General features: G+C 48.0%; 1 protein-coding gene across 12 annotated transcripts in view; it reads right to left on the bottom strand.

Moving 5' to 3' along the window:
* Nucleotides 1–25,100, bottom strand: part of LOC119955607 (astrotactin-2-like) — a 1,814,189-nt gene that overhangs the window by 547,402 nt on the left and 1,241,687 nt on the right. For all 12 annotated transcript variants that reach the window (XM_038781996.1, XM_038781994.1, XM_038781999.1 and 9 more), the window contains one exon: nt 10,263–10,528. In XM_038781996.1, the coding sequence (XP_038637924.1) occupies nt 10,263–10,528 (266 nt within the window). The remainder of the gene's footprint in view (nt 1–10,262; nt 10,529–25,100) is intronic.

Below are 25,100 nucleotides of genomic sequence, written 5' to 3'. Positions count from 1 at the left end.
TGCAGAACGGCACTTTGGCGCCGTTTTCACGAACTTGTATAGCAGGTGTATTCACATTCGTGAAAACGGAGGCCTTGGAAATCGGCGAGCAGCGATTCGTGTCGGGGGCGGGCGTGGGGGGGGGGAGAATAGCGGGAGGGCGTCGGACCAGCGTCGCCGTAAAAATTTGCGCCGCCCGCTATTCTCGGCCCCGTCGTGAGTGCGGAGAATCGCGCCCCTGGTATTTTGACCCAAAGTCCACTTACCTTGGTCGAGTTCAGGCAGGGGTCATGTTCGTTCCTTTTTCTGTCTGTAGCAGCTTTGATGTGATGAGGAAACAAGAGGCAGGTTTGTTTTAATACATTTCCCCCCCCACTCTCCTCCTGTCTTTTCCATCCCTGATGTTTCTCTGGTGCAGCAGAAAGCCCAAACGTGATAATGTCAACATGTGTGGAATGACATCACAGTTCACGCGGTCAACCCCTCACGGTACACTCAGAAATCACCCACATGCACGGTGATGTCATCTCATGCATTAAGACCTGCCCGCTCTACATCACGAAGGTGAACAGTTTTGATCCCTTATCTAAGGGAAGATATACTGTCATTGGAGGTAGTCCAGACACGGTTCACTAGGAAGATCCCAGGTATGGAGAGACTTTCTTATGAGGAGAGGGTGACCAAGTTGGGCCTGTACTCATTGGAGATTAGAAGAATGAGAGGTGACCTTATTGATCATACAGGATACTCAGAGGACTTCACAGGGTAGATGCTCAGAGGTTGCTTTCCCCTTGTGGGACAACAGTCCAGAACCGGAGGGCATAATCTCAGATTAAGGGGTCGCTCATTTATGAGAAGGAATTTCTTCTCTCAGAGGATAGTGAATCTGTGGAATGTTTTACCGCAGAGGGCTGTAGAGATTAGGTAAGTAAGTACGTTAAAGGTTGAGATCTGGTCAGTAAGAGAATCAATGGTTATGCGCATAAAATGGGGAAAGTGAAATTGAGAATTATCACATCAGATTACCATGATCTCATTGAATGGTGGAGCAGACTTGACTGAATGGCCAACTTCTGCTCCTATGTTCCATGGTCTTATGGTGTCTGGTGTTTGTGTCTTCTGCTGCAGGTCACCCTATGGGTTTTGCTGCATGATACAGATAGATGATGCACACGGATACTGTTAAACAAATGCAGTTTGCCACATGAACACATACATCAAACAATATTTGCTAAAAGGAAAAAGTCATTGCAGCTTTTGGTTTCTGTTACACTTTGTCTGCCTCCACCGAACTTCTTGAGATCCAGCCACATGTACTTTATCTCTGTCTACACTCTCTGCTGTTTGAGCTTGATTAACGATACGGGGCATGTTTATTAATGAGGCTCTCAGTGACTAAATAAACATTATTCCAAAGTTTCCTAATCCTTTTTTGGGCATGTGAACGCATTTTGGGATTCTATGGCCAATTGATTTTGCAAACAGCACACGCACACAGACATGTGCTTTCCTAAATACATTCGAAGTAGAAATGTGGCTAAAAGAGTTAGCTTTTTCAATTGGAACCATCAGCCCAGTGACAGACAGAGGTTGTTTCAAATATGGGATGGATTGTCACTTTGAAGAGGTCCTGAATAATGACCCATCCATACGCAGAAGTTTGGTCGTTCAAGAGACATGCCGTACTTTGTGGATATAAATGTATTTTCTCTCTGGGTGGCTTGTTAGACTTCGACACAGAAACCAGGGGCTGGACTCTCCGCCCTGCCGCGCCACATTTCTGCCTCGATCCGCCGGCGGAATTCTCCATTACACCAGCCGGTCAATGGGGTTTCTCATTGTGGGGCAATCCCACGTCTTCGGGAAACCCCCAGGCGCTGGCAAAACAGAGAACCTCGCTGGCGGAGAATCCCGGAAGCCACGTTTGACTTGGTTTTTATGAGAGTGAAGCTTCCTTTCCTCCATTCATGCAAGGTTCCTCAGAGGAGGTTGTGGAAACCATGTTCTATGTTTTTTTCAGTGACAAAATGCAACCAGAAATTGTACCAAACAGAATGAGCCTTTTCCATTTCTCTCAAAAAGGAGAGAGATAAGTCAGTGTCCTCATACCTGCCATTGTAATTGTGAATGCTTCCATTTGTTATGAAGCGCAAAATTAGAAGACATAATTATAAGATCATCATAAATTAACCTAATGAGTTTTCAAGGAGCATCCTCCTTACACACAGAGAGAGAGAGAGGTACAAATTTAAAACCTGCTATCACCCAGAGCAGTTGGGGCCAAATAATGTTGTGTTTTTAAGGACAAGTTGGATCAACATGTGAGGGGGAAAGGAATGGAAATATTGCTGACAGAGTGACGAGGGATGAAAGGAAGCTCAATTCTTGAAAAGACAGAGCCTGTGAATGTGGGTAAGGAAGTTAAAATGATGTTGGAGATGCAGGGAGAATATCAGAACAGCAGATCCATAGGAGGGAGCGAGACCATGATGAATTGAGGTGGAGGTTTAAGTCAACTGCGTTTCATTGTGAATCACAGAGAGCATTAGAAAGGGAGCACCAAACCTTAAAGACCATGTTGAAGGCCTAGAGTCAAGATTATCCAGACGATTGGGATAAAGGAATTCCATTTGTTATATTTGCAATTAGGGATGCACCCAATGAAACAACAAAATTCAGTCTATTCGGGTTGAGTTTTGATAATCAGGTAAGAGGATAACCTAAATTGATTGAGAAGAAAATTGGTGCGTCAGCATTCTGAGATTACATTGTTGGACTATGTGTCAAACTTTAGGAAGAGATTAAATAGGACTGGTGAGTTGACATTTAAAGTTGTCACAGCACGTGATGAAAAAAGAGATAGATAACAAATTAAAAACCCATAGTTTTGTTGGTGGGCGGAATATATTAGTATTGTTCGATTCCCGGCTGGGTCACTGTCTGTGTGGAGTCTGCACGTCCTCCCCCTGTGTGCGTGGGTTTCCTCCGGGTGCTCCGGTTTCCTCCCACAGTCCAAAGATGTGCGGGTTAGGTGGATTGGCCATGCTAAATTGCCCATAGTGTCCTAATAAAAGTAAGGTTAAGGGGGGGGGGGTTATTGGGTTACGGGTATAGGGTGGATACGTGGGTTTGAGTAGGGTGATCATGGCTCGGCACAACATTGAGGGCCGAAGGGCCTGTTCTGTGCTGTACTGTTCTATGTTCTATGTTACCATTGGTAAATGAACCATTAAAAACAAGATTTACTGGGCTTTATCACATTGAAAGGAAACAGAGTGAGGTGAATTATTTGATAAGAACAGAAGATAGAAGGAAAACTCACTGAGTTTATCATGTTACTATGCTCAAAAGGTATTTTGATAGGGAAGCAAAGTGGGAGGATGTGTTTGTAGTTTTGGTTCCCTCTTTTAAATCTGTGTCTGATCATTGTGCCCCATTTAATTCCTGTCTTGCAGGAAGTTTTTGCACGAGAGTGCTTTTAAACTACATAATTTTGAAACCCCTCCCCTCCTCCCCCCCACCCCACCCCTGCAAGCTGCTATTTGAACTGACACAAGGGGATTCCCCTCCGTTCAGTGTGCTGTGCAGTATAGTCCTGTGATGTCATTTTGATGGATTTGGCTAGCATCCAATCGACTCTTCTGGGATTCCGGAACATACATAAGTCTCGATTGTGATTAGTGGAATGCCCCAGAGGTTTCTGGGGAGAAGTGTTGGCTCCATATTAATCCAGTGCTGCTTACACCTGAGGGACAATAGGTTCTCTCAGGCGAGGCTGGCATTTTATAAACCCTCTTCAACCAGGCCTGTGAAGATTCAACTCCTGATTTAAATGCTGCAAGTATTCTCTCCAGCCAGGCCTTTGCAAGTTTAAACCTCTGTGAGAAAGATTGGGAAAATCCCAAGCTGATATGTATCTCCTGAGAACCCCAAGGTCATGCCCTTTTCTCTATCTCCATACGGCAGCACAAAGACCACACAAGCAGCTGAAAGGCAGAGTGGACGGTGAACTTGCTGTAAACTCTCAGGTGGAGAACTCTAGTACTCTCTCAGTGAGACTGAGAGTCAATCTGGTGGAGGCCTGTAGAAGTAAAGAAATGAAAACCGCTTATTGTCACAAGTAGACTTCAAATGAAGTTACTGTGAAAAGCTCCTAGTCGCCACATTCCGGCGCCTGCTCGGGGAGGCTGGTACGGGAATTGAACAGTGCTGCTGGCCTGCCTTGGTCTGCTTTCAAAGCCAGCGATTTAGCTCTGTGCTAAACCAGGTAGTAAACAAAGGTGACTCTCCGGAGGAATTCCTGCTGCCTGCGAGGTCTAATTGACAGCAGGTTCTGAAAGATCTAAACCAACGTATGATTTCAACATTCTGTTTCCAGAGAAGACCATCGCCGATAAGCACCACCATCTCAGCAGCGAAGATATAGATCTCTCACCCCCATTTTTAAACCCTGTGATTATTAACCTTTCCTACCCATCCACCATGTGTCTGTCTTTTGTGAGTCTCGGTGGTGGGTGGGACGGGGTTTGTGGAATAGTTAGATTAGTAGACCATTGTTCTATCATTTACATTACATGTTTATCTCATCCTTTGTCATAAATGGTTTACTTACAAATCGTGTCTGTCAGTCAATGGAGCATTCGAGGGCCAAAGATCACAGGAAAACATATGGGGCGGCCCGTACCGGCAGCAAGAGCAGCGCGAACCACTCCGGCGTTGGGCCGCCCTGAATTTGTGGAATCCTTCGCACTTCCGGGGGCTAGGCCGGCGCTGGAGAGGTCGGCGCCGCGCCATCCGGCGCCGAAGGGCTGCCGCGGGCCGGTGCAAGTTGGCGCATGCACAGAACCTTCTGAGTGGTTCCTGCGCATGCACAGGGGCTTTCTTCTCCGCGCCAACCATGGCAGAGCCTTACAGAGGTCGGCATGGAGGGAAAGAGTGCCCCCATGGCATGGTCCCGCCCGCAAATCAGTGGGCCCCAATCGCGGGCCAGGCCACCGTGGAGGCCCCCCCCAGGCCGGATCCCCCCCGCGCCCCCCCCGAGGACTCCGCAAGTCGCCCTCCAAGCCAGGTCCCGCCGGGATGGATCATGTCTATTTCACACCGGCGGGACTGGCCGAAAACAGGTGGCCGCTGAGCCCATCGGGGTCCAGAGATTTGCCGGGAGGGGCCGCTGCCAACAGCCCCCGACTGGCATGGCACGATCCCCGGCTCCACCCAAAAACCACGGTGGAGAATTTGGCAGCTGGTTCGGAGCGGCGGGGCGGGATTCACGCTACCCCCCCCCGGCGATTCTCCGAACCGGAGGGGGTCGGAGAATCCCGCCCATGAATTATGGTTAATTCACTTATGTTTGAACTCTGACGCCTGTGGGGCTGGAATTGATGGGCAGGCACTCTTTCCCAGGGTGGAGGGGTCAGTCACCAGGGGGCGTAGGTTTAAGGTCCATGTGGCAAAGTTTAGAGGAGATGTGTGAGGCAGGTTTTTTATGCAGAGGGTGGTGAGTGCCTGGAACGTGTTGCCAGGGGAGTTTATGGATGCAGATACATTAAAGGCGTTCAAAAGTCATCTTGACAAACACATAGATAAGATGGGTCTAAAGGGATATGGCACAAGAAAGTGCTGAGGGATTTGACAAAGGTTGTTATGACCGGTACAGGCCTGGAGGGCTGAAGGGCCTGTTCCTGTGCTGTATTGTTCTTTGTTCTTTCTTTTTTGAGCCCAGGGTGTCATAATATTGGGGGAGAAGAGATACATCCAGATGATTCTGAATTTGACATTCCTCAAAGTAGATTGGACGATGAGGAAATAATAAAATATTTGAATAAATTACTGAGTTATACTGAGTGACTTGAAAGAGTTATTACAGCCACATAGAGCTATATGTGGGAATAACTAGGAAGTACAAAATTGATTGATTATACATAATGTAGATGGAGGAAATTCTATTCCAATTAAGCAACATCCAAATAGACTGAAACCAATCAAGTTGGCACAGTTTCAAAAGGAGATAGAAAGCATGCTTAAGAATTATATAATTGAAGTGAGTTGCAGTGATTGGAACTCATCTATTGTGATGGTGTCAAACCATATGGAATGCAACAATTGCAACAATTGTGTGTGGACTATAGGAAAGTTAAATTTGTATCCTAATCCTCATTTGGAAGACTTTATTGAAAAGGTGGGACAAGCAAACTTCATTCCCAATACTGACTTACTTAAAGGATGCTAGCAAGTACCTTTATCAGAAAGGGTGAAGGAAGTTTTGGCTTTTGTAACACCAAATGGTCTGTACCAATTTTAGTTATGCCGTTTGGAGTGAAGAATGTGTGAGCAAAATTCCAAAGACTAACCAACAAGGTCATTTCTGGACTAAAGAATTGTGCAGTGTATATGGATGATCTGGTTAAACGTGGAAGGAGCATTTGGAATATTTGAAGGCCTTGTTCAATCGATAAAAGCTTGAATATCTCTTGTTCGAAATTCCAAAATCCAACAGATTCTGAAATCACACCTTTTGTGAGCGCTGACATGATGTAACGAGCGGGAAATCCCACAAGGCTCCCAGATGATATGCAATTCCAAATGCATGTCGCACATGCGCAGTTCCCAACATTCCACACATGTGCAATTCCCAACGCATGCTGCACAAGTGCAGTTCCCACGCGCGCTGCACATGTGCAGGATATTCCGGAATCTGAAAAATTCCAAAATCCAATACACACTTGGCCCCAAGAATTTCGGATAAGGAATTTTCAACCACTACAATTGGCTAGTGGTAAACTTTATTAAAAGTGAGTATGCGAAAGCCCAAGTCGCTTCTTAGGCCGTACTGTCGGACATGGTCAGATCGCCCCATGATGTGAAAGCGAAAGCTATCAGGGAGTTCCCAATACTAACCGGGGGCGAAATTCTCCGACCCCCAGCAGGGTCAGAGAATCGCCTGGGGGCGCCTAAAATCCCGCCCGCGCCGTGGCAGAGATTCTCCGCCACCCGGGAAGTGGCGGGGGCAGGAATCACGCCCCGCCGATCGGAGAGGCCCCTGCGGCGATTCTCCGGCCTGGATGGGCCGAGGTCCCACCGCTGGGAGGCCTCTCCCGCCGCCGAGGTTTAAACCACCTCTGGAATGGCGGGCTCAGCGGCGCGAGCAGGCCCCCGGGGTCCTGGGGGGGCAGGGGGCGATCGGACCCCGGGGGGTGCCCCCACGGTGGCCTGGCCTACGATCGGGGCCCCCCGATCAGGGGCCGGGCCAGTGCCCTGGGTGCACTATGTTCTTCCGCGCCCGCCACGGCCTCCACCATGGCGGAGGCGGAAGGGAACACCACATCGCGCATGCGCCGGCAGTGACGTCAGCGGCCAGCTGCCGCTGACGTCACTGCCGGCGCATGCGCCGACCGGCGAAAGCCTTTCGGCCAGCCCTGCTACCGACGGCGCCGGGTGTTTGCGCCAGTCTTCTGGTGCAAACCGCTCCGGCGCGGGGCTGGCCCCCAAAGGTGGGGAGAATTCCCCACCTTTGGGGAGGCGTGACCCCTGAGTGGTTGGCGCCACTCCCCTACTCCGGCAACCTCCGTCACGCCGGGTAGGGAAGAATGCCGCCCATGAGAAGAGAAGTTTTGAGATCTCTAGGAATGTCTCAAATTATTCTAGCCAAAATGTTGACAGAATTAATGGTCAATAATGTACAAACTTAAGACTTATTTTCCAGACTTGTTTGAATTATTCATCAATATAATTTGCAATGCTGCTATCCTTGAGAAAATAATTGGTGAATAATATACTCAGTGTCAAAAATATCCACAAATTACACAACTAAAACTCAATTAGGTTGTATCAAGATTAATTTCACCACAGCCATTGACAGTCATGACTTTAGCTGCCTCGATGTATCTGGAATTCCATCTGTGCTTCACACTACCTCATTAAGACACTTCTTTGCACTTACCTCTACACATCCTGATACCTTCTCCCTTGGCTCTGGTCAATATTTCTTTGGTTGTGTTCCTCTGAAGGATGTTTTACTGAATTAAGTATGTTATTTAAATGCAGGCTGTTATTGCTGTTAGTGCAGGAACAACATTGGGCGGGATTTTCCGACCCCCCCCGCCGGGATGGAGAATCGCCGGGTGGCGGCGTGAATCCTGCCCCCACCGGCTACCGAATTCTCCGGCGCCGGAGATTTGGCGGGGGATGGGAATCGCGCCGCGCCAGTCGCAGGCCGTTCGTAGAGGCTCCCCCTGGCGATTCTCCGACCCGCGATGGGCCTAAGTCCTGCTCGTTCTATGCAGGTCCCGCCGGCATAAATTGGACCAGGTCCCTTACCGGTGGGACCTGGTGGTGCGGGCGGGCTCCGCGGTCCTGGGGGGGGGGGGGGGGGGGGGGGGGTGCGGGACTATCTGGCCCCTGGGGTGCCCCCACGGTGGCCTGGCCTATGATCGGGGCCCACCGATTCGCGGGCGGGCATCTGCTGTAGGGGCTCCCGCGACCCGCGCCGGCCGGCAGAGTCCCTTTGGCCCTAGCTGGTGCGGCGCAAACCACTCCAGTGGTTTGCAAGTACAAGATAGTTACAGTAAATATTTTTTCTTTCCTAATTTGTATTTATCTGCAAAGATATATCTGGGTTGAATGAATAGTGAAGATTTCAATCATTTCCTTTTGTTCACAGTAACAACTTTCCAACTTTTTTATATGGTATATTACAATTAATTTATCTTGTTTAATAAATGTTTTCCTCATGTTGAAAGTTCATGAGCAGACTCTTGTGAATTTGTTTCACAACTTTCCTCCATGTTTAAAAAGTTAGGATCTATCAAGCCAGTTTTCACTCTGGAATATGACCTGTTCAGGAGTAATATCAACTGGCATTGTAACAAATTTTCAATTGATACTGCATAAAATCTGAGAATTGTGTATAGTGCATGATGGGTAAATGGTTATAGAAGAAACATGGGGCATAGAGGTGGCATGGATGATCTGAGGGAACGAGCAGGCAGAGGAGCGGGTGGGAGGCGGTGGTGAGGGGTGAGAATTTGGGGGCACTTATCCATTGCAGGGAGCCGGGATACTGGATTGGAGGACTGAGGTAGGTCTTTTAATCCGCCTGCCTCTGCAGCCACACTCCTCCTGCACTGGTTTGTGGCTTGCAAACTGCACTGCGAACTTGACCCTGGTATGAAGTGAGATAAATAGCGAGTGAAGTCACACATGGGTTGGCTGAGCGGTTTGCGAGCTGCAGAAACACACAGATCGGGTGTTCCTTCGCTCAGAGAAAGGTTCCGTCAACAGGTCTTTAGGTTATTTAGTTGCAAATTAATAAAAGGAGATCTCCAGAGGTCTGCCAATGTTTCTTCTATACAATTGAAAAAAGCACTTTTATTTAAAGATTCATTCTTACTCCCGAAAAACGTTTCACAACTATTTCACCAATTGCTTGACAACAAACAATGCCAATTAAGTTTCAGTTACTCAAGAAAGGTTTTTGTTTGTTCTTTTTGGTTAATGAGTACTAACTTACCATTAATAATATGGTACTAAGGGACTGCCCTGACTAATTACCCTTTGAAATCTGGACCTTGGTCACAAAGCCAGCCTGATCTGCTTTAATACGTTTTTCTTCTCCCTCTGATAGCTGAGGCAGTACGTGAAAAGCATTAGGACTGCTGCAACTCAGCATTGACCTGGAATGATGAACCATTACAAAAACTTCCCACAACATGAATCTTGGCAGCTTTAAACAGAGAAACCACAAAGGTGGCTGATGTGTTAAAGGTGACTTTGATGTAATTCCCTCCAACAGTCCGGATTGCCGCACACTGCTTGGGAGAGCAGGGACATTTTCAAACTCATGCTTTACCTTACCTAAAAGTCTTCGATTCTGACAGTGGCTGACAAAAGTGCATGAAGTCTCTTCAAAATCCTTTACTTGATAAATGCAAAACCGTCTTTCTTTTTAAAACAGATGTATGGGTTGTTGCTTGGTATTGTCTTGACAATGCCATCTGAATTCCACCACGACAGCATCCGTTACTATAACAACTCACATCTTACCATAAACTCCATACATTTATCAAGTTAATGTCATTGAGTCCAGAATTTTTCAATGTTCCATGAAGTGTAGAAATCTTTCATCATATATAGCTGGTACACATTTAAATTGGAAACTATTCTTTCCTCTTCAACAAATCTACACTCCTTTTTTTGTTGAGCATCTTGTAGTGTAACTACTTCATCATTTGGATTTTCACTTCCTGTATAGGTGGGTAGAAGTCAATGCAGTTTATTGCACTTACCTCTTTAGTCATGTTGCTCTCTATTAAGTGGTACAGTGGCACTATCCGGGTGATCTCCAGCAGCACAGGAGTTGGACTGGCTTGATCCTTGCCTTGCCGATGACAAAGGTGGCAGATGGAGGGGCACTGCCCTTTCTCTTCGCACTCAATCTCCACACCAGTAATCGGCTGCTCATCTGATAGTATCTGGGCACCCAATAAACTTGAGAGGTATGAAATAAATGGTATCGATTTGAGTTCCTTCTTGTTTCCCAATTCAGTTGTTTCTGAAAATTAGAAAAAATGGTCATTAGTAAACTGATGGGCGCGATTTAACTAAATGGGAACAAAGTCCCGTAGCGAACGCGTTTGGCGCTTGCAGCACCGAGAAACACAATACTATAAAACGGCAACCCACACGGCTGGGGCCGCAAATAGCCTCATTCTGTACACTGAGGAGCTCCGCTCGCTGGAACACCTCAGTGTAGTGAGAGGTTGGAATGCCATTTTTAAATGGCATCCCAATCTCTGGAACCCCCGAAGCGATTCTTAATCGCCCCCAAGCCACAAAGCACTTTGGGAGGGTCATTGGGTCCCCTCCACATCCCTCAACACCTGCAAAAATGCCAGCCTGGCACCCTGGCAGTGGCTCTGTGAGAGTGCCAGGCTGGTACTGCCAGAGTGCCAAGCTAGTGCTACCATGGTACCAACAGTGGCAGGGTACCATCCAGTCCAAAGGGCATGCACCTGGGGTCTCCAATCCCTTGGGTGACCCCATGATTGCCTTTCCCACTGGTCACCATTTGTTGAGACCAGTACTGAGCAGTGCTCACCCAAGATCTCCGAGGTGAAGGAGATAGATCCCAATGTCTCGGGAAACTGTATACTAAAGTGGACTAGCTGTCTCGCTTTAATACGTAGATTTGCCAAAAAGTGATCCCGCCTATTTACTTCCCAACATCTCGCGAGATCCTGTTAGGTATTTCGCGAGGTGTTGCGAGCCGGGTTGAACCCGGGAGCGGGATCTTCCAGCTTCCATCGGCCACTCCAAGTTGTTTCTCGGACACAGAATGGCCGTTCCGTCGCACCCAGTCTGCACTAGGTGCTTTTCTTCACTAAGATTACTCAATAATTCAGCATTGTGATTAACAAGCAAAATGGGCATGCTCTATTCATTTCAAGTGTGAGAAACAGCCAGCAGTCCAATCACTACTTTGGCACTTCAAAGCTTGCTCTGTCTCTGACATGAAAAGAATTACAGGTACAGATGTAGGGGCAGCACGGTAGCATGGTGGTTAGCATAAATGCTTCACAGCTCCAGGGTCCCAGGTTCGGTTCCCGGCTGGGTCACTGTCTGTGCGGAGTCTGCACGTCCTCCCCGTGTGTGCGTGGGTTTCCTCCGGGTGCTCCGGTTTCCTCCCACAGTCCAAAGATGTGCGGGTTAGGTGGATTGGCCATGCTAAATTGCCCGTAGTGTCCTAAAAAGTAAGGTTAAGGTTAAGGGTTACGGGTATAGGGTGGATACGTGGGTTTGAGTAGGGTGATCATTGCTCGGCACAACATCGAGGGCCGAAGGGACTGTTCTGTGCTGTACTGTTCTATGTTCTATGTTCTATGTGTCTTCAGTAGCATGAGGTCTTAAACGAAGACTGTTCACTTGAGCATTCTCACACCATTAAAACATGGCACAAGGACTCCAAATAACTCAAACGATCCGGCATAGGTAACTGCCAAACCCCACACCAAAATTCAATGAGTCTCCTTATTAATCTAATAAATTTCCCAAAATGATTGATAAATGTGAGCATTGTATTATATTCCAAATTACGACAGAATTATGCGAGTCTTCAGGAGTTTGCACAGCACCACCACATGGCCATCATTTGGAATCAGAACCTGACATTTAACGCAGTACAATTGAATGGGAAATGTTGACATAGCAATTTACAATGATGTATAGTGATACAAAAACACAATAAATAACTCTAATACCATGAAATAAGGTCTGCAGACATGAAGTGCATCCTTGAAACAAAATAGCCTGAATCTTATTTTTCATGTTTTTGCTCTTGGACAGAGCTGCACATGATTCTGCCATTCACGCTTCCTCTGGACAATTAGTTTGTTTCTTTATTATGACCATTATACTCCTTTTGCCTCTTGTTCCATGACATATTTGTCAGTTAATCTTTCCCACCTTCGACCCTGCTCCAGTCCTTCCCTTGTGAAGGGATCCATGTAAAGAAATACAACCATAATGAAGGTTTTTTTTTCAAATTAAGGGGCAATTTAGCAGTCCAATCCACTTACCCTGCACATCTTTGGGTTGTGGGGGTGAGAACCACGCAAACACAGGGAGAATATGTAAACTCCACACTAGGGCAGTGACCTGGGGCTGAGATCGATCCTGGGTCCTCTGCACCGTGAGGCAGCAGTGCTATCCACTGCGCCACTGTGCCGCCCTATAATGAAGGGCTTTAAGGGTAAAAGAATATTTTCTTATTTATAAATCATTTTAAAGGGTTCATTTTTGAAAAGGACAGATAACTACACATCCTAACATGTAATGACTTGTGCGGCTCACAGCAATACACAATCCCTAACAATAAAGACCATACCCACAAAACTGTACATTCTGCTGCACACTGTCAGGAAAGACCACACAATGTCGGATTTGATAAAATAAGTTTATACTGGTAATTCCACACTCAACTGGAAGTTTTTACATCCATTTGAAATCTTAAAACACAGACTCCTGATGAATTGTTATTAGCCACCATGAGAATTCATAAGTGGGGCCTCCATGGAGTCAATAAGAGTCAGTTCTCTCATGGATGTTTGAAGGAATTGCCTTCGAATCAAAAAAGAGCTATCCTTTGATGTGTTGGTGATGTGACCATCGATTTACTCAAGACACAATAGGAAGTAAACTGTGGTTTTAATAGACTTACAACTGAGCCTGCCTGCAAACAGAAGAACTGAGGGCAGACTCACAAGGCTGCAATACTTTATACTTCCGGTAGTGGAAGAGGCCATGGGCAGAGCCATGGGCGGAGCCGAGGGTGGAGCCCTGTACAAGCTCCTCATCTCCCCCTGTGGGCAGAGCCGCGCAATGACTCACAGACAGAGCCCACAAGGACACAATGCTATACAGTGTGAACGCAATACTATGCAGTGTGAATTACATGATGTACATTCACCACATTCACCCCCTGTACAAAATCAAGTCCGGCGGGGGTGATGGGTCTACAGGTTGAGCCGGTCCGGTGGCCGAGTCGTCCTTTGCGATCGGCGGAGCACCGGGGTTGCAGCCTCTTCGGGTAGCTGGGTGGTGATGGGTGGTGTGGATCTGAGGGTGGACTCCGGGAGTGGTTCGGTCCGAGCTTCGTTCCTGACCAGTGCGATGGGTGAAGGGGGGGCACAGGAAACCTATGGGGGCGCAGGGCGTGGGGGGTCGGGTGGGGTGAAGTGTGAGGGGTACTTCGGCAGTGGTGGTGGTAGTGGTGGATCCTGCAGGCGCCAGGTCCCGGAGGGAAATGGTGTCCAGACGGCCGTCGGGGTGTTCAATAAATGCGTAGTGTGGGTTTGAGTGTAGCAGTAGTACCCTTTCTACTAGTGGGTCCGTCTTATGTGTCCGGACATGCTTCCGGAGGAGAACCGGGCCCGGTGTCCTCACCCAAGATGGGAGCGAAGCCCCCGTGGTAGTGCCCCTAGGGCAAACAAATAATCGCTCGTGAGGGGTCTGGTTAGTGGCAGTGCACAGGAGGGACCTAATTGCATGGAGCGCATCGGGGAGGATCTCCTGCCAGTGGGAGGTCGGGGGATTCCTGGACCGTAGGGTCCGTAGGACGGTCTTCCAGACCGTCGCGTTCTCCCTCTCCATCTGCCCGTTCCCCTGGGGTTATAGCTGGTAGTCCTGCTCGAGGGGATGCCCTTGTCGAGCAGGTACTGACGCAGCTCGTCGCTCATGAAGGACGAACCCCTGTCGCTGTGTACGTAGCTGGGGAAGACGAACAGGGTGAAGACACCGCAGGGCTCTGATGACTGTGTGGGAGGTCATATCGGGGCACGGGATAGCAAAGGGGAAGCGGGAGAATTCGTCTATGACGTTGAGGAAGTACACATTTCGATTGGTCGAGGGGAGTGGACCTTTGAAATCGATGCTCAGGCGTTCAAAGGGCCAGGATGCCTTTACCAGGTGGGCCTTGTCTGGTCTATAGAAGTGCGGTTTGCACTCCGCGCAGATCGGGCAATCCCTGGTGATGGCTTTTACCTCCTCAGTGGAGAAAGGCAGATTTCGGGCTTTGACGTAGTGGGTGAGACGGGTGACCCCCGGGTGGCAGAGGTCATTGTGGATAGCCTTTAATGGGTCGTCTTGCATGCTGGCGCATGTGCCGCGGTACAGGGCATGTGGGGGCTCGTTGAGCTTTCCCGGCCGATATATGATGTCATAATTATAGATGGAGAGTTCGATCCTCCACCTCAAGATTTTATCGTTTTTTATTTTGCCCTTTTGCGAGTTGTCGAACATGAAGGCAACCGATCTCTGGTCGGTGATGAGGGTGAACCTCCTACCTGCGAGGTAGTGCCTCCAGTGCCGTACGGCTTCCACAATGGCTTGAGCTTCTTTTTCGACTGAGGAGTGTCGAAGTTCCGAAGCGGAGAGGGTTCGGGAGAAGAAGGCTACTGGTCTCCCTGCCTGATTCAGAGTGGCAGCAAGAGCGACCTCTGAGGCGTCGCTCTCCACCTGAAAGGGGACGGATTCATCCACCGCCCGCATGGCGGCTTTGGCGATGTCCTCCTCGATGCAGTTGAAGGCCTGGCAGGCCTCTGCTGACAGTGGGAAGAGTGTGGTCTGAAATAGTGGGTGGGCTTTGTCCGCATAATGGGGGATCCACTGGGCGTAATAGGAGAAGAACCCCAGGCACCTCTTGAAGGCCCTGGGGCAATGAGGGAGAGGGAGTTGTAAGAGGGGGTGCATACGGTCCGGGTCAGACCCAGGACCCCGTTTTCCACGACATAGCTGAGGATGGCCTGTCTGGTAGTGCGGAAAACGCATTTCTCCTTATTGCAGGTGAAATTGAGTTTCTGGGCGGTTTGGAGAAATCGGTGGAGGTTGGCATCGTGGTCCTGCTGTTCATGGCCGCAGATAGTGACGTTATCCAAGTACGGAAATGTGGCCCGCAGCCCGTACTGGTCCACCATTCTCCATTGCTCGTTGGAACACTGAGACCCCATTCGTGACGCCAAAGGGGACCTGGAGGAAATGGAAGAGGCGGCCATCGGCCTCGAACGCCGTGTAGTGGTGGTCCTCCGAGCGGATTGCGAGCTGGTGGTATGCAGACTTCAGACCCACCGTGGAGAATATGCGGTACTGGGCAATCTGGTTGACCATGTGTGCAATCCTGGGGAGGAGGTACGCATCGACGTGCGTGAACCGGTTAATGGTTTGGCTGTAATCAACCACCATCCGGAGCTTTTCCCAGGTCTTGACGACCACCACCTGAGCTCTCCAGGGGCTGTTAATGGCCTCTATGACTCCCTCACGTAGGAGCCGCTGGACATCAGTTTTAATGAATACTCTGTCCTGCAGGCTGTACCGCCTGCTGCGAGTGGCTACTGGTTTACAGTTAGCCGTTAGGTTAGCGAAGAGTGGAGGGGGGTCAATTTTTAGAGTCGCTAAGCTGCAGATAGTGAGAGGAGGTCTGCCGAAGCGGAGTGTGAGGCTCCTGAGATTACACTGAAAGTCAAGCCCGAGTAAGAGTGGGGTGCAGTGGTCGGGGAGTACGTACAGCTGGAAATTAGAATAGCTGGCGCCCTGTATCGGTAGAGTCGCAACTGTGTATTGTGGGCTCACAGACAGAGCCCACAAGGACACAATGCTATACCGTGTGAACGCAATACTATACAGTGTGAATTACATGATGTATATTCACCACAGTTGGGTATGCTGGGTCTGCGAGGACTGCATTTACCACAGCAGTGAGAGAGACAGGCTTCCAACACTTGGAGAAATGCAACTCTATTTTATTGAACTACCAACTGTTAAACATACTTGAACTGTGGGTTGACACTATGCTGAGTTGACTGGAGACCTGAGGCTAACCTGACCAGACTATCTTACTACCACATGGTGGATGTTCGTGTTGTTGCTCACGGGCTCTGGCTGTTTCAGAGGCTGCATCCCAAGAGAGCGGGAAAACTAGTGCCCTATGGCTTTATAGTGGCCGTGTCCAGTCTGGTGATTGGCTGCTGTATTCTGTGTGTTAATTGGTCATCCTGTGTGTCAATCAATGTCTGTCTGTGCACCATCATATACTTGTGTGTATATTATGACATCCTTAAGTAGAAATTAACAGCAATCAAAACTAAATTTGGAATGTAAAATAGGAGCAATCAAATTAAAATTAAGTGAACATGTAAGAAATTATCCATTCATCCTCAAAAAATATATAAATACTGAGGAGCAAACAGGCAGCCAATCGGACTCACTGAACTAACTTGAACATCTCTCACTCACTCGGGCATTAAGGTAAATGCTGCTTTAGTATTAGATGGATATCCTACTTATTCCGTTCGGCGGGGGGGGGGGGGGGGGGGGGGGGGGGGGGGGGGGGTGGGGGGGTAGTAACGATGTGGTAATGTCATTGAATCAGTTACCCTGAGCACAGAGCCAACCATCATGGCAGCTGGTGGGATTTGAAGTCAGTTAATACACCTGGAATTAAGAGCTAGTCTCCATGGTGACCACAAAACCATTGTCGATTGTCATAAAAACCCATCCACTTCACCAACGTCCTTGAGGGAAGGAAATCTGCCAGCCTTGATTGGTCTGGCCGACATGTGACTGCAAACTCACAGTGTGGTTGACTCTTAAATGCCCCTCTGAAATGGCCATCAAACTGTTGAAAAATTTAAAAGGTATGAAAATGGACACACCGTCCGGCATCAAACTAGGCACCGGGAAGGACAATGTCACATCTAGCTCTGTCAGTACTTCAACGTCTTCCCTCCCATCAGCCAGGGCTTGTGCCAAAATTGAGAGGGCTGCCCTCAGAATAGTCGAACAATTGCCTGACATGTTCATAATCATAATCTTAAAGACAATACCCCAGATACCACGATTACCACCGCGAGGTATGTCCTTTCCCACTGACAGATTAGAGTTGATGTCCTGAGAGCACATTTACGTGGTGCTTCAGGCTCCAATGTTCAGAAATGGGTGTACACGAGCAAGTTCTTTTATGGTGAGTGTCCTCATCATGGTCATAGCATAACTGGCCAAGATTGATAGTTGAGCAATAATGGACAACTCGTGGGCAGTCATTAACAAGATTTGGGAGCAGCTTGGCTGTCTGTCCTATTGTTCAGAGAATAGTCGGACATATAGGGCGGAATTCTCCGCTCCTCACACAGGGTGGGAGAATCACGGGAGGTCCGCTAACGCACCTCCCACAATTCTCCCACCCCCCCCAAAATGGCGTGTCGCGTTTTGCGACATGTCGCTCGGAGAATCGCGGGCCGCCGTGAAAAACGGCGGCCCGCGATTCTCCGACCCGGATGGGCTGAGCGGTCTGGTTGCTGCCGTCGTGAACACGGCGTGAGGTGCCCGTTTGGGGCTTGTGGGGGCCTAGAGGAGACTGAGCACCACGGCCGTGCTCGGGAGGGGACAGGCCCGCGATCGGTGCCCACCGATCGTCGGGCTGGTGTCTCAATGGGACGCACTCTTTCCCCTCTGCCGCCCCGCACGATCAAGCTGCCACATCTTGCGGGTCGGCGGAGGGGAAGACGGCAACCTGCGCATGCATGGCTGACGTCATTAGGGGCGTTGGCGGCGTCATTCTCGGCGCGCGGGCCTTGACGCCAGTGGCAAGGCCCCGCGGCCGAGTTTCCCGGCACGGCCCTCCTAGCCCCCCGGCGAGGGAAGAATATGGGGCCAGGAGGGGCCTCCAACGCCGTTGTGAACCTCTCCGGGTTTCACAACGGCGTCGGGCCTTTGGGAGAATTCCGCCCATAGGGCTGGATTCTCCTGTCCTTCAGGTGCGTGTTTCTCCCCGGTGGCACATTTCATCCCCACTGTCGTCCAATTCTGTTGGAACTGAATACTGCATTATCTGTTGATTTATAGAATCATAGAACAGTACAGCACAGAACAGGCCCTTCGGCCCTCGATGTTGTGCCGAGCAATGATCACCCTACTCAAACCCACGTATCCAACCTATACCCGTAACCCAACAACCCCCCCCCCCCTAACCTTTACTTTTTAGGACACTACGGGCAATTTAGCATAGCCAATCCACCTAACCCGCACATCTTTGGACTGTGGGAGGAAACCGGAGCACCAGGAGGAAACCCACGCACACACGGGGAGGACGTGCAGACTCCGCACAGACAGTGACCCAGCCGGGAATCGAACCTGGGACCCTGGAGCTGTGAAGCATTTATGCTAACCACCATGCTACCGTGTTCTCCCTTTGCACAAAACCATGGGAGATTCACTAATTCTTATAAAATCGGCTAGCTGCTAACAATTGTGTTGTTACCCTCCTTTTCTCCATGGGTTGCATTCCCTGGAAATCAACATTACAGATGAAGCTGGATTGTCTTCCACTTCCCAAAGGTGATAATGCAAATTCTCTCAGCTTGTTATGCCAAACACAGCTAAAGGACACAGCTCCCACTCACCATGAACAGTACCTCTGGATATAAAGTGACATTACATTCAGTAAACTATGACCAATCACCTCGTCTGTTCCATTTATACCATAAATTTGCACGCATGTAGTCTGGTTTGGATCTGCGATCCGCTGCAGTGTTTTGAGTCCATATTTGGGCTGTACAGGTTCAACACTAGTTAAATAGTCATAGAGGCCATCCCACACAGACGGAGGCCATTTGACCCATTGAGTCGGCTCTATAGAGCAATTCAATCAGTTACATTCTCCTGCTCTATCCCTGTAGCCCTGCAAACCTATTTCCTTCAAGTGCCCATCCAATTTACTTTCAAAATCATTGAGCATCTCCACTTCCACCATACTAGTAGGCAGTGAGGAGCATATCATTACCATTCGCTGTGTAAAAATGGTCTTCCTCACACATACCCTGTATCTCATGCCTAAAACCTATTATTGTGTTCCCTGGTCATTGTCCCATCAGCTAATGAGAATAACTTCTCTTGGTTTACCTTATCTAAACCTGTAATAATCTTGTACACCTCTATCAGATCTCCTATCAATATCCTTTGCTCCAACGGAAACAACCCCAACTTCACCAACCTCATCTTGTAGCTAATATTCTTCCTGCCTGGAATCAGTCTAGCATTACTCCATTGCACCTTCTAAAGGAGCTTCACATCTTTCCGAGAGTGTGGTGACCAGAACTGGACGCAATGGGCGAGATTCTCCGAAATTGAGGCCAATTGTTTGCGCCATCGTGAACGCCGTCGTGTTTCACGAAGGTGCAAACAGGGCCCGGGCACGACCTATTCTGGCCCCCATGCCACTCCAGCCTCCTTACGCCAACCAGCGCATGCGTAGTTGGGGCGGCTCATTCCTGCGCATGCGCAGTTGGGCCGCGCCATGCTGCGCATGCGCGGGGAACTTCATACGCGTGTCGGCCCCCCACCAACATGGCGCCGGGGTTCTGGGGCCGGCCGCAGAAGGAAGTAGGCCCGGGGGGGGGAGAGACCAGCCCGCCATTCAGTGGGCCCCGATCGTAGGGCCAGACCCCATCGAAGGCCGCCCCTAGAGAAGGAGCCCCCCTGACCCCCCCCCCCCCCCCCCCCACAGACCGCCCCCCCAGCATTCCTGCACAGTTCTCGCCGGCAGCGACCAGGGGTGAACGGCGCCGGCAGGACTGTTATTTTTTTCGCCGGCTGCTTGCCCCATCCGTGCCTGAGAATCGGCGTTCGCCGTTTGCAGTGATTCTCCGAGCGGCCCAACGCAATTCTTGCGGCGCTGGTTTCCGGGGGGGGGGGGGGGGAGAGAATCGCATGTGGGTGACGGGGCAGCATGGCGCGACTCGCGTGGCGCCTCGCCAATTCTCCCACCCAGCATGGGGGGGGGGGGGGGGAATACCGCCCAATATTCTTGTTGTGGCCTCACCTGAGTTTTATATAGGTTCACCATAACTTCCCTGATTTTGTCTCAATGCTTCTATTCAGAAGCCAGAGATCCCATAACTTTGTGAATAACTTTGTCCCAACTGTTGTTACTACTGGACATGGCCGATCCCAAGGTGGAATCTGGCTTGATAGATCCTAAATTTTGTCTTTTGTTTAGATACATGGACAGAGGCGATTGAACACAGTTACAGGACTACTGCTTAACTTTTAACAAAGGAATAAAACATTATTAAACAAGAGAATCTTAACTGCGATGCACTCCCTCACCCCAGCTGTACCTTTACAGACATATACAGAATTGTAATGATAGCACAAGTTGAAAAATGTATCTCATACTCTAATATTCTCAATAAGTACACAATCCATGTAAATCAATGGCAAAATGTGGCCAGTCACCCCACAATCTAAAACCATGGGACAAATGTCAGCCAAACAACTTCTGTGGATTTCTTATCAACCCCCCCCCCCCCCCCCCCCCCCCAGATGCTTGTCAGACTGTGAGTCATCTGGTCTCACTAGAACATTGACTTTCACACGACGGTTTCCAATTTCCACTCTTGAAGAACACTCCTCGGAATCATCTCCGAAACAACACTTTCTCTTGGGTGCCTTCAACAAAATCCACATCCAGTGTTTCAACATTTCCTATTAGTATTCCTCTGCCTGGTTCAAGCATGCAAGCTTCTGCACAATCTCTCAAGTTCCCGGCCATTCCAGCAGATCACCACTGTTTCACATGCGGTATTATGGTGTCACCAATCTTTCGGTCACTTCAAGATATCTGGCTTCTTGCAGGTCTGCAACTTGCAGCCCCCTCTTTAACTTGGAACCAACCTCTCTCTCTTCTCTTGACTTTACGGAACAGACCCTTTGTTTCCCCCAGATTCCTGTTCTTTGTTCCTTTGACTTCACAATCATCTCTATTTTGTCCCATTCCCTGGCTTCTGGGATTTTCTGTCCTTTAACCTGGCTTTCTGTCCATGTGCAGTATCCTGCTGTTCTAGTAGTTTTCTGGGAGAGCTGTTTACTCCTGGTTAACTTTCTTTCAGCTGCCAACAAACTGCTTGTGCTTTTCTGTGTGGGGCCCCTGGTTACTGAGCAACAGTCTTTTTCTTTCAAAATAAACCCCTGTATTTGCCTTAACATCAGAAAACCCTCATTACAATATTTTTTTTTAAATTTTGAGAACCCAATTCATTTTCTTTACCAATTAAGGGCAGCTTAGCGTGGCCAATCCACCTACTCTGCACATATTTGCGTTGTGGGGTGAGACCCACGCAGACGCTGGGAGAATGTGCAAACACCACATGGACAGTGACCCGGTGCCGGGATCGAACCAGGGTCCTCGGCACCGTGAGGCAGCAGTGTTAACCACTGCGCCACTGTGCCACCCTGCCTCGTTACAATACAGGCATCTAAACCAACCTGCAGACATGTAAGCACCTTTTTCATGAAACTAAAAGTGAGGTTTTAGCCATTTCTTAGCACACAAATGCAGAAGCACAAACTAAGCTTCAGCTTAAAGCTATACCTTATTTTTAATACCCGCAAAACAAATATAAAGTACTTCAACTATCTCTATTTCCTAACATAATTACACTCTCAATGTGTACCTGACATCTTCAGTGACCTATGTCAATCAACCCCCAAGTCCTGTTATCACTACACACCCTTTAGCAATAGTTTGATCAGTTAACTGTCTGTCTCAATCACACTATTTCAGGGCCTTGAAATGAGCATCTCATCAGGCTATTGCAGTCAATTTATGAATCACTAAACTTCGTACAAATCGTCAGTCACAACGTGAATAAGAAAAATAACATTATTGGTTCTTACTGTAGATTTTTCCACAGGATGTAACATTTATTTATTGCGCCCTCAGTATCTTGAATTGCCCTCATCTTCTATGTACCCCAGTTAGTTGCTTCACAAGAAGGTTTAAAATATCAACAAATCCAACCCAGTACCAGGGCACTGACACACTTGTTCAATACGTGAATATCTTATGAGTTTGAATTGTTGAGATACATATTAAAGGAGCCCAGCTCGCCTTAATTTTGGGTTATCCTTGACCCAGGAACGCAAAAGAAAGTTGCAATGGTTTTAAAAATACATCTTAAAAGTGCAAATTGGAAAAATTGGATGGCGAAATGGGTTCGATACTAGATCCTCACCTCTTGGACTGAAGTTCAAATCCAGCCATTAAGGGTGAGAATCCCATGCAGTGAGTTATCATGAGGAATGGAGTGATGGGTAGTGATAACTTTCAAAAGGAACCAAATTTATACTAGAAGGGGAATGAGTACGGAGTTGGACTAAGTGGTATTTCTTTCAAAGAGCTGGCGCATGGGTTGAATGGTCTCCTTGTTGAAAGGTTTGATGAATCTTTGTGTACCAGGCTTGCGCAATCATAATTCAAACCCGCGATGTTCACAAAACAGAACAGAACTGACACTAAACTGGCACTCTTTCAGATTGCCACGTGCTGTACTCCAAGATCGATATTTTGGAAAAAATGAATAATCTTCTAAGGGTGATGCTAACAGTGGAATCACTAAATCAAATGTAATATCAATATGAAACTAAAACAACATTGCACTGCATATTAAGTTGCCATAGTCCCAAATTGACCATAGGCTACTTTCCCCTTTGAGAGGGGAGAGCTGACTGGTGGTGATTTAATCTGAGGATCACTACACCTCAGGTGAGGGGCAAGGTTGAGAAGCTGGCCATTCACGAAAAACCTCAACCGATATGGGATAGTTCACTTGACTAGACAGCTGGTTCGTGATGCAGCAGTGCACTGCATATAACCTAGCGTGTAAATCAAGGCCCAAACTAACTCCAAAGGGAACTGGAGTGGTTAGTGCGAAGCTGGATTTGACTGCATGAACATTATAACCTCAGCGGCAATACAGACTGAAACTCCTTTGCTCTGAGGCTGCTTGTAGTGCAAAAGCACTGAAGTACATCCGCACAACATGAATAAGAAAAACAACATTATTGGTTCTTACTGTAGATTTTTCCACAGGATGGAACATTTATTTATTGCGCCTCCTCAGTATCTTGAATTGCCCTCATCTTCTATGTACCTCAATTAGTAGCTTCGCTAGAAGGTTTGATATATCAACAAACCCAGCCCAATTAACAAGACATCTCTCCTGCTGTTTCACGGAGTTGGGAATGCCTGAAGCTGATATTAGGTGTTCAAGAAAGAGTAGAACTTTATTCCAAATGAAAAAAAAAACAGAAGTTACGGCAAATCTAAGGCCAGACAATGAAACAAACATTTTGCAAGATCTTTAGGTTTCATTCCTGTCATGGGGTTTCAGGTGTGGGTGTTTACTTTTTACTAAGTTCTTTATTGCTTCTCTTCTTGATCCTGCCATGACCACAGCAGCGTCTGTTACAAAACCATGAAGGGTTTTGATCATCAGCCAAATAGTTAATTAGAATTTTTTTCATGTTCTTGAACCTCTGTGCATACCTGTGATTTAATATGTGATTATGTACCAGTCTCCTACAACAAGAATGAAGTCTTTCCCTCAGAGGCCGTCAGGGTAAATGCACTATTCTGTTTGACATGGAAGCATATTGGCCAGAACGTTCCCGGCTTCGATCCCTGGTCTGTGCTGAGTCTGCAGTTTTTTGCAGGCCAGCAGTGAGGACTCTACTATTGACTTATTTTGTCTTTCAGATAAGGTTTAAAGCTGAAGCCCTTTCTCCCTCTTGAATGGAAGTGAAAGGTCAACAGACACTATTGAAGAACAGCAGGGGAGGTCTACTTTGTGTCCTGACCAAAGTTTATCTCCACTAAAGTCAGTGCAAGAGATTGTCTGCACTTGAAAGGAACTTAATTGGCTGTGAAGCACACTGGGGCATCGTGAGGTAGAAACGTAGAAACGTTGAAAATCTACAACACGGAAGGAGGCCATTCAGCCCATTGTGCCGGTGCCAGCCGAAAAGGAATATCCACCTTCATGCCACTTTCTAGCTCTTGGTCCACAGCCCTGTAGATTATAGCACTTCCTTCAAGTGCATATCTAAGTGTTGGTTAGTGAGTTCCAGACACTCTGACTGCCGTCTGGGTGAGACCCTGACCTTTCTACTAATTATTTTAAATCTATGGCTCCTGGCTATGACCCCTTTGCCAAGAGAAATGGGCCTTTCCCATCCATTCTACCTAATTTTAGACACCTCGATTAAATCTTCCTTCATTTCCTCTGTTACAAAAATAAGCAATCCCGGCCAATCCATCAGGCATGATACCGCAACAACTGAATAATATGTAGAGCATAGACTTTGCTCATGGGTGAAGAATGGCTATGTTAAGCAATCATCGGGTCACAATGCCACCAGAACCAGAGTAATTTGCAGTCAAAATTTCTAATGAATGTATGGGCACAAAGTGAGTTTGGAAGGACAGAAAACCAAGGGAATTAAATCTTTTACAACACATGGAACGTAAACATCTTCCACCCTCCAGCGCAGAGATAGTAGGTTTTAGTTGGTGCAAAGCCAGTCAAATAACGAATTACAATGGGTGGGTGCCTTACTGGAAATTATTTGTTAATTTTCATACTTCTTTCAACATGAGTGGGAATGGAATTTCTCATTCGGTAAAACTTGCCATGACAAGATATTGTCAGGAAGCATGCCTATGACCATTTGAGTTATTTCCACACGTATGTGAACTAAGGTCAAAGGAATGTTATTGTTAAACTCGTAGTGAATTA

This window comes from Scyliorhinus canicula, chromosome 21 (genome assembly GCF_902713615.1).
Source record: "Scyliorhinus canicula chromosome 21, sScyCan1.1, whole genome shotgun sequence".
Taxonomy (NCBI): Eukaryota; Metazoa; Chordata; class Chondrichthyes; order Carcharhiniformes; family Scyliorhinidae; genus Scyliorhinus; species Scyliorhinus canicula.
Note: the sequence above shows the minus strand (reverse complement) of the source record. Positions and strands in the feature narration are given on the sequence as shown.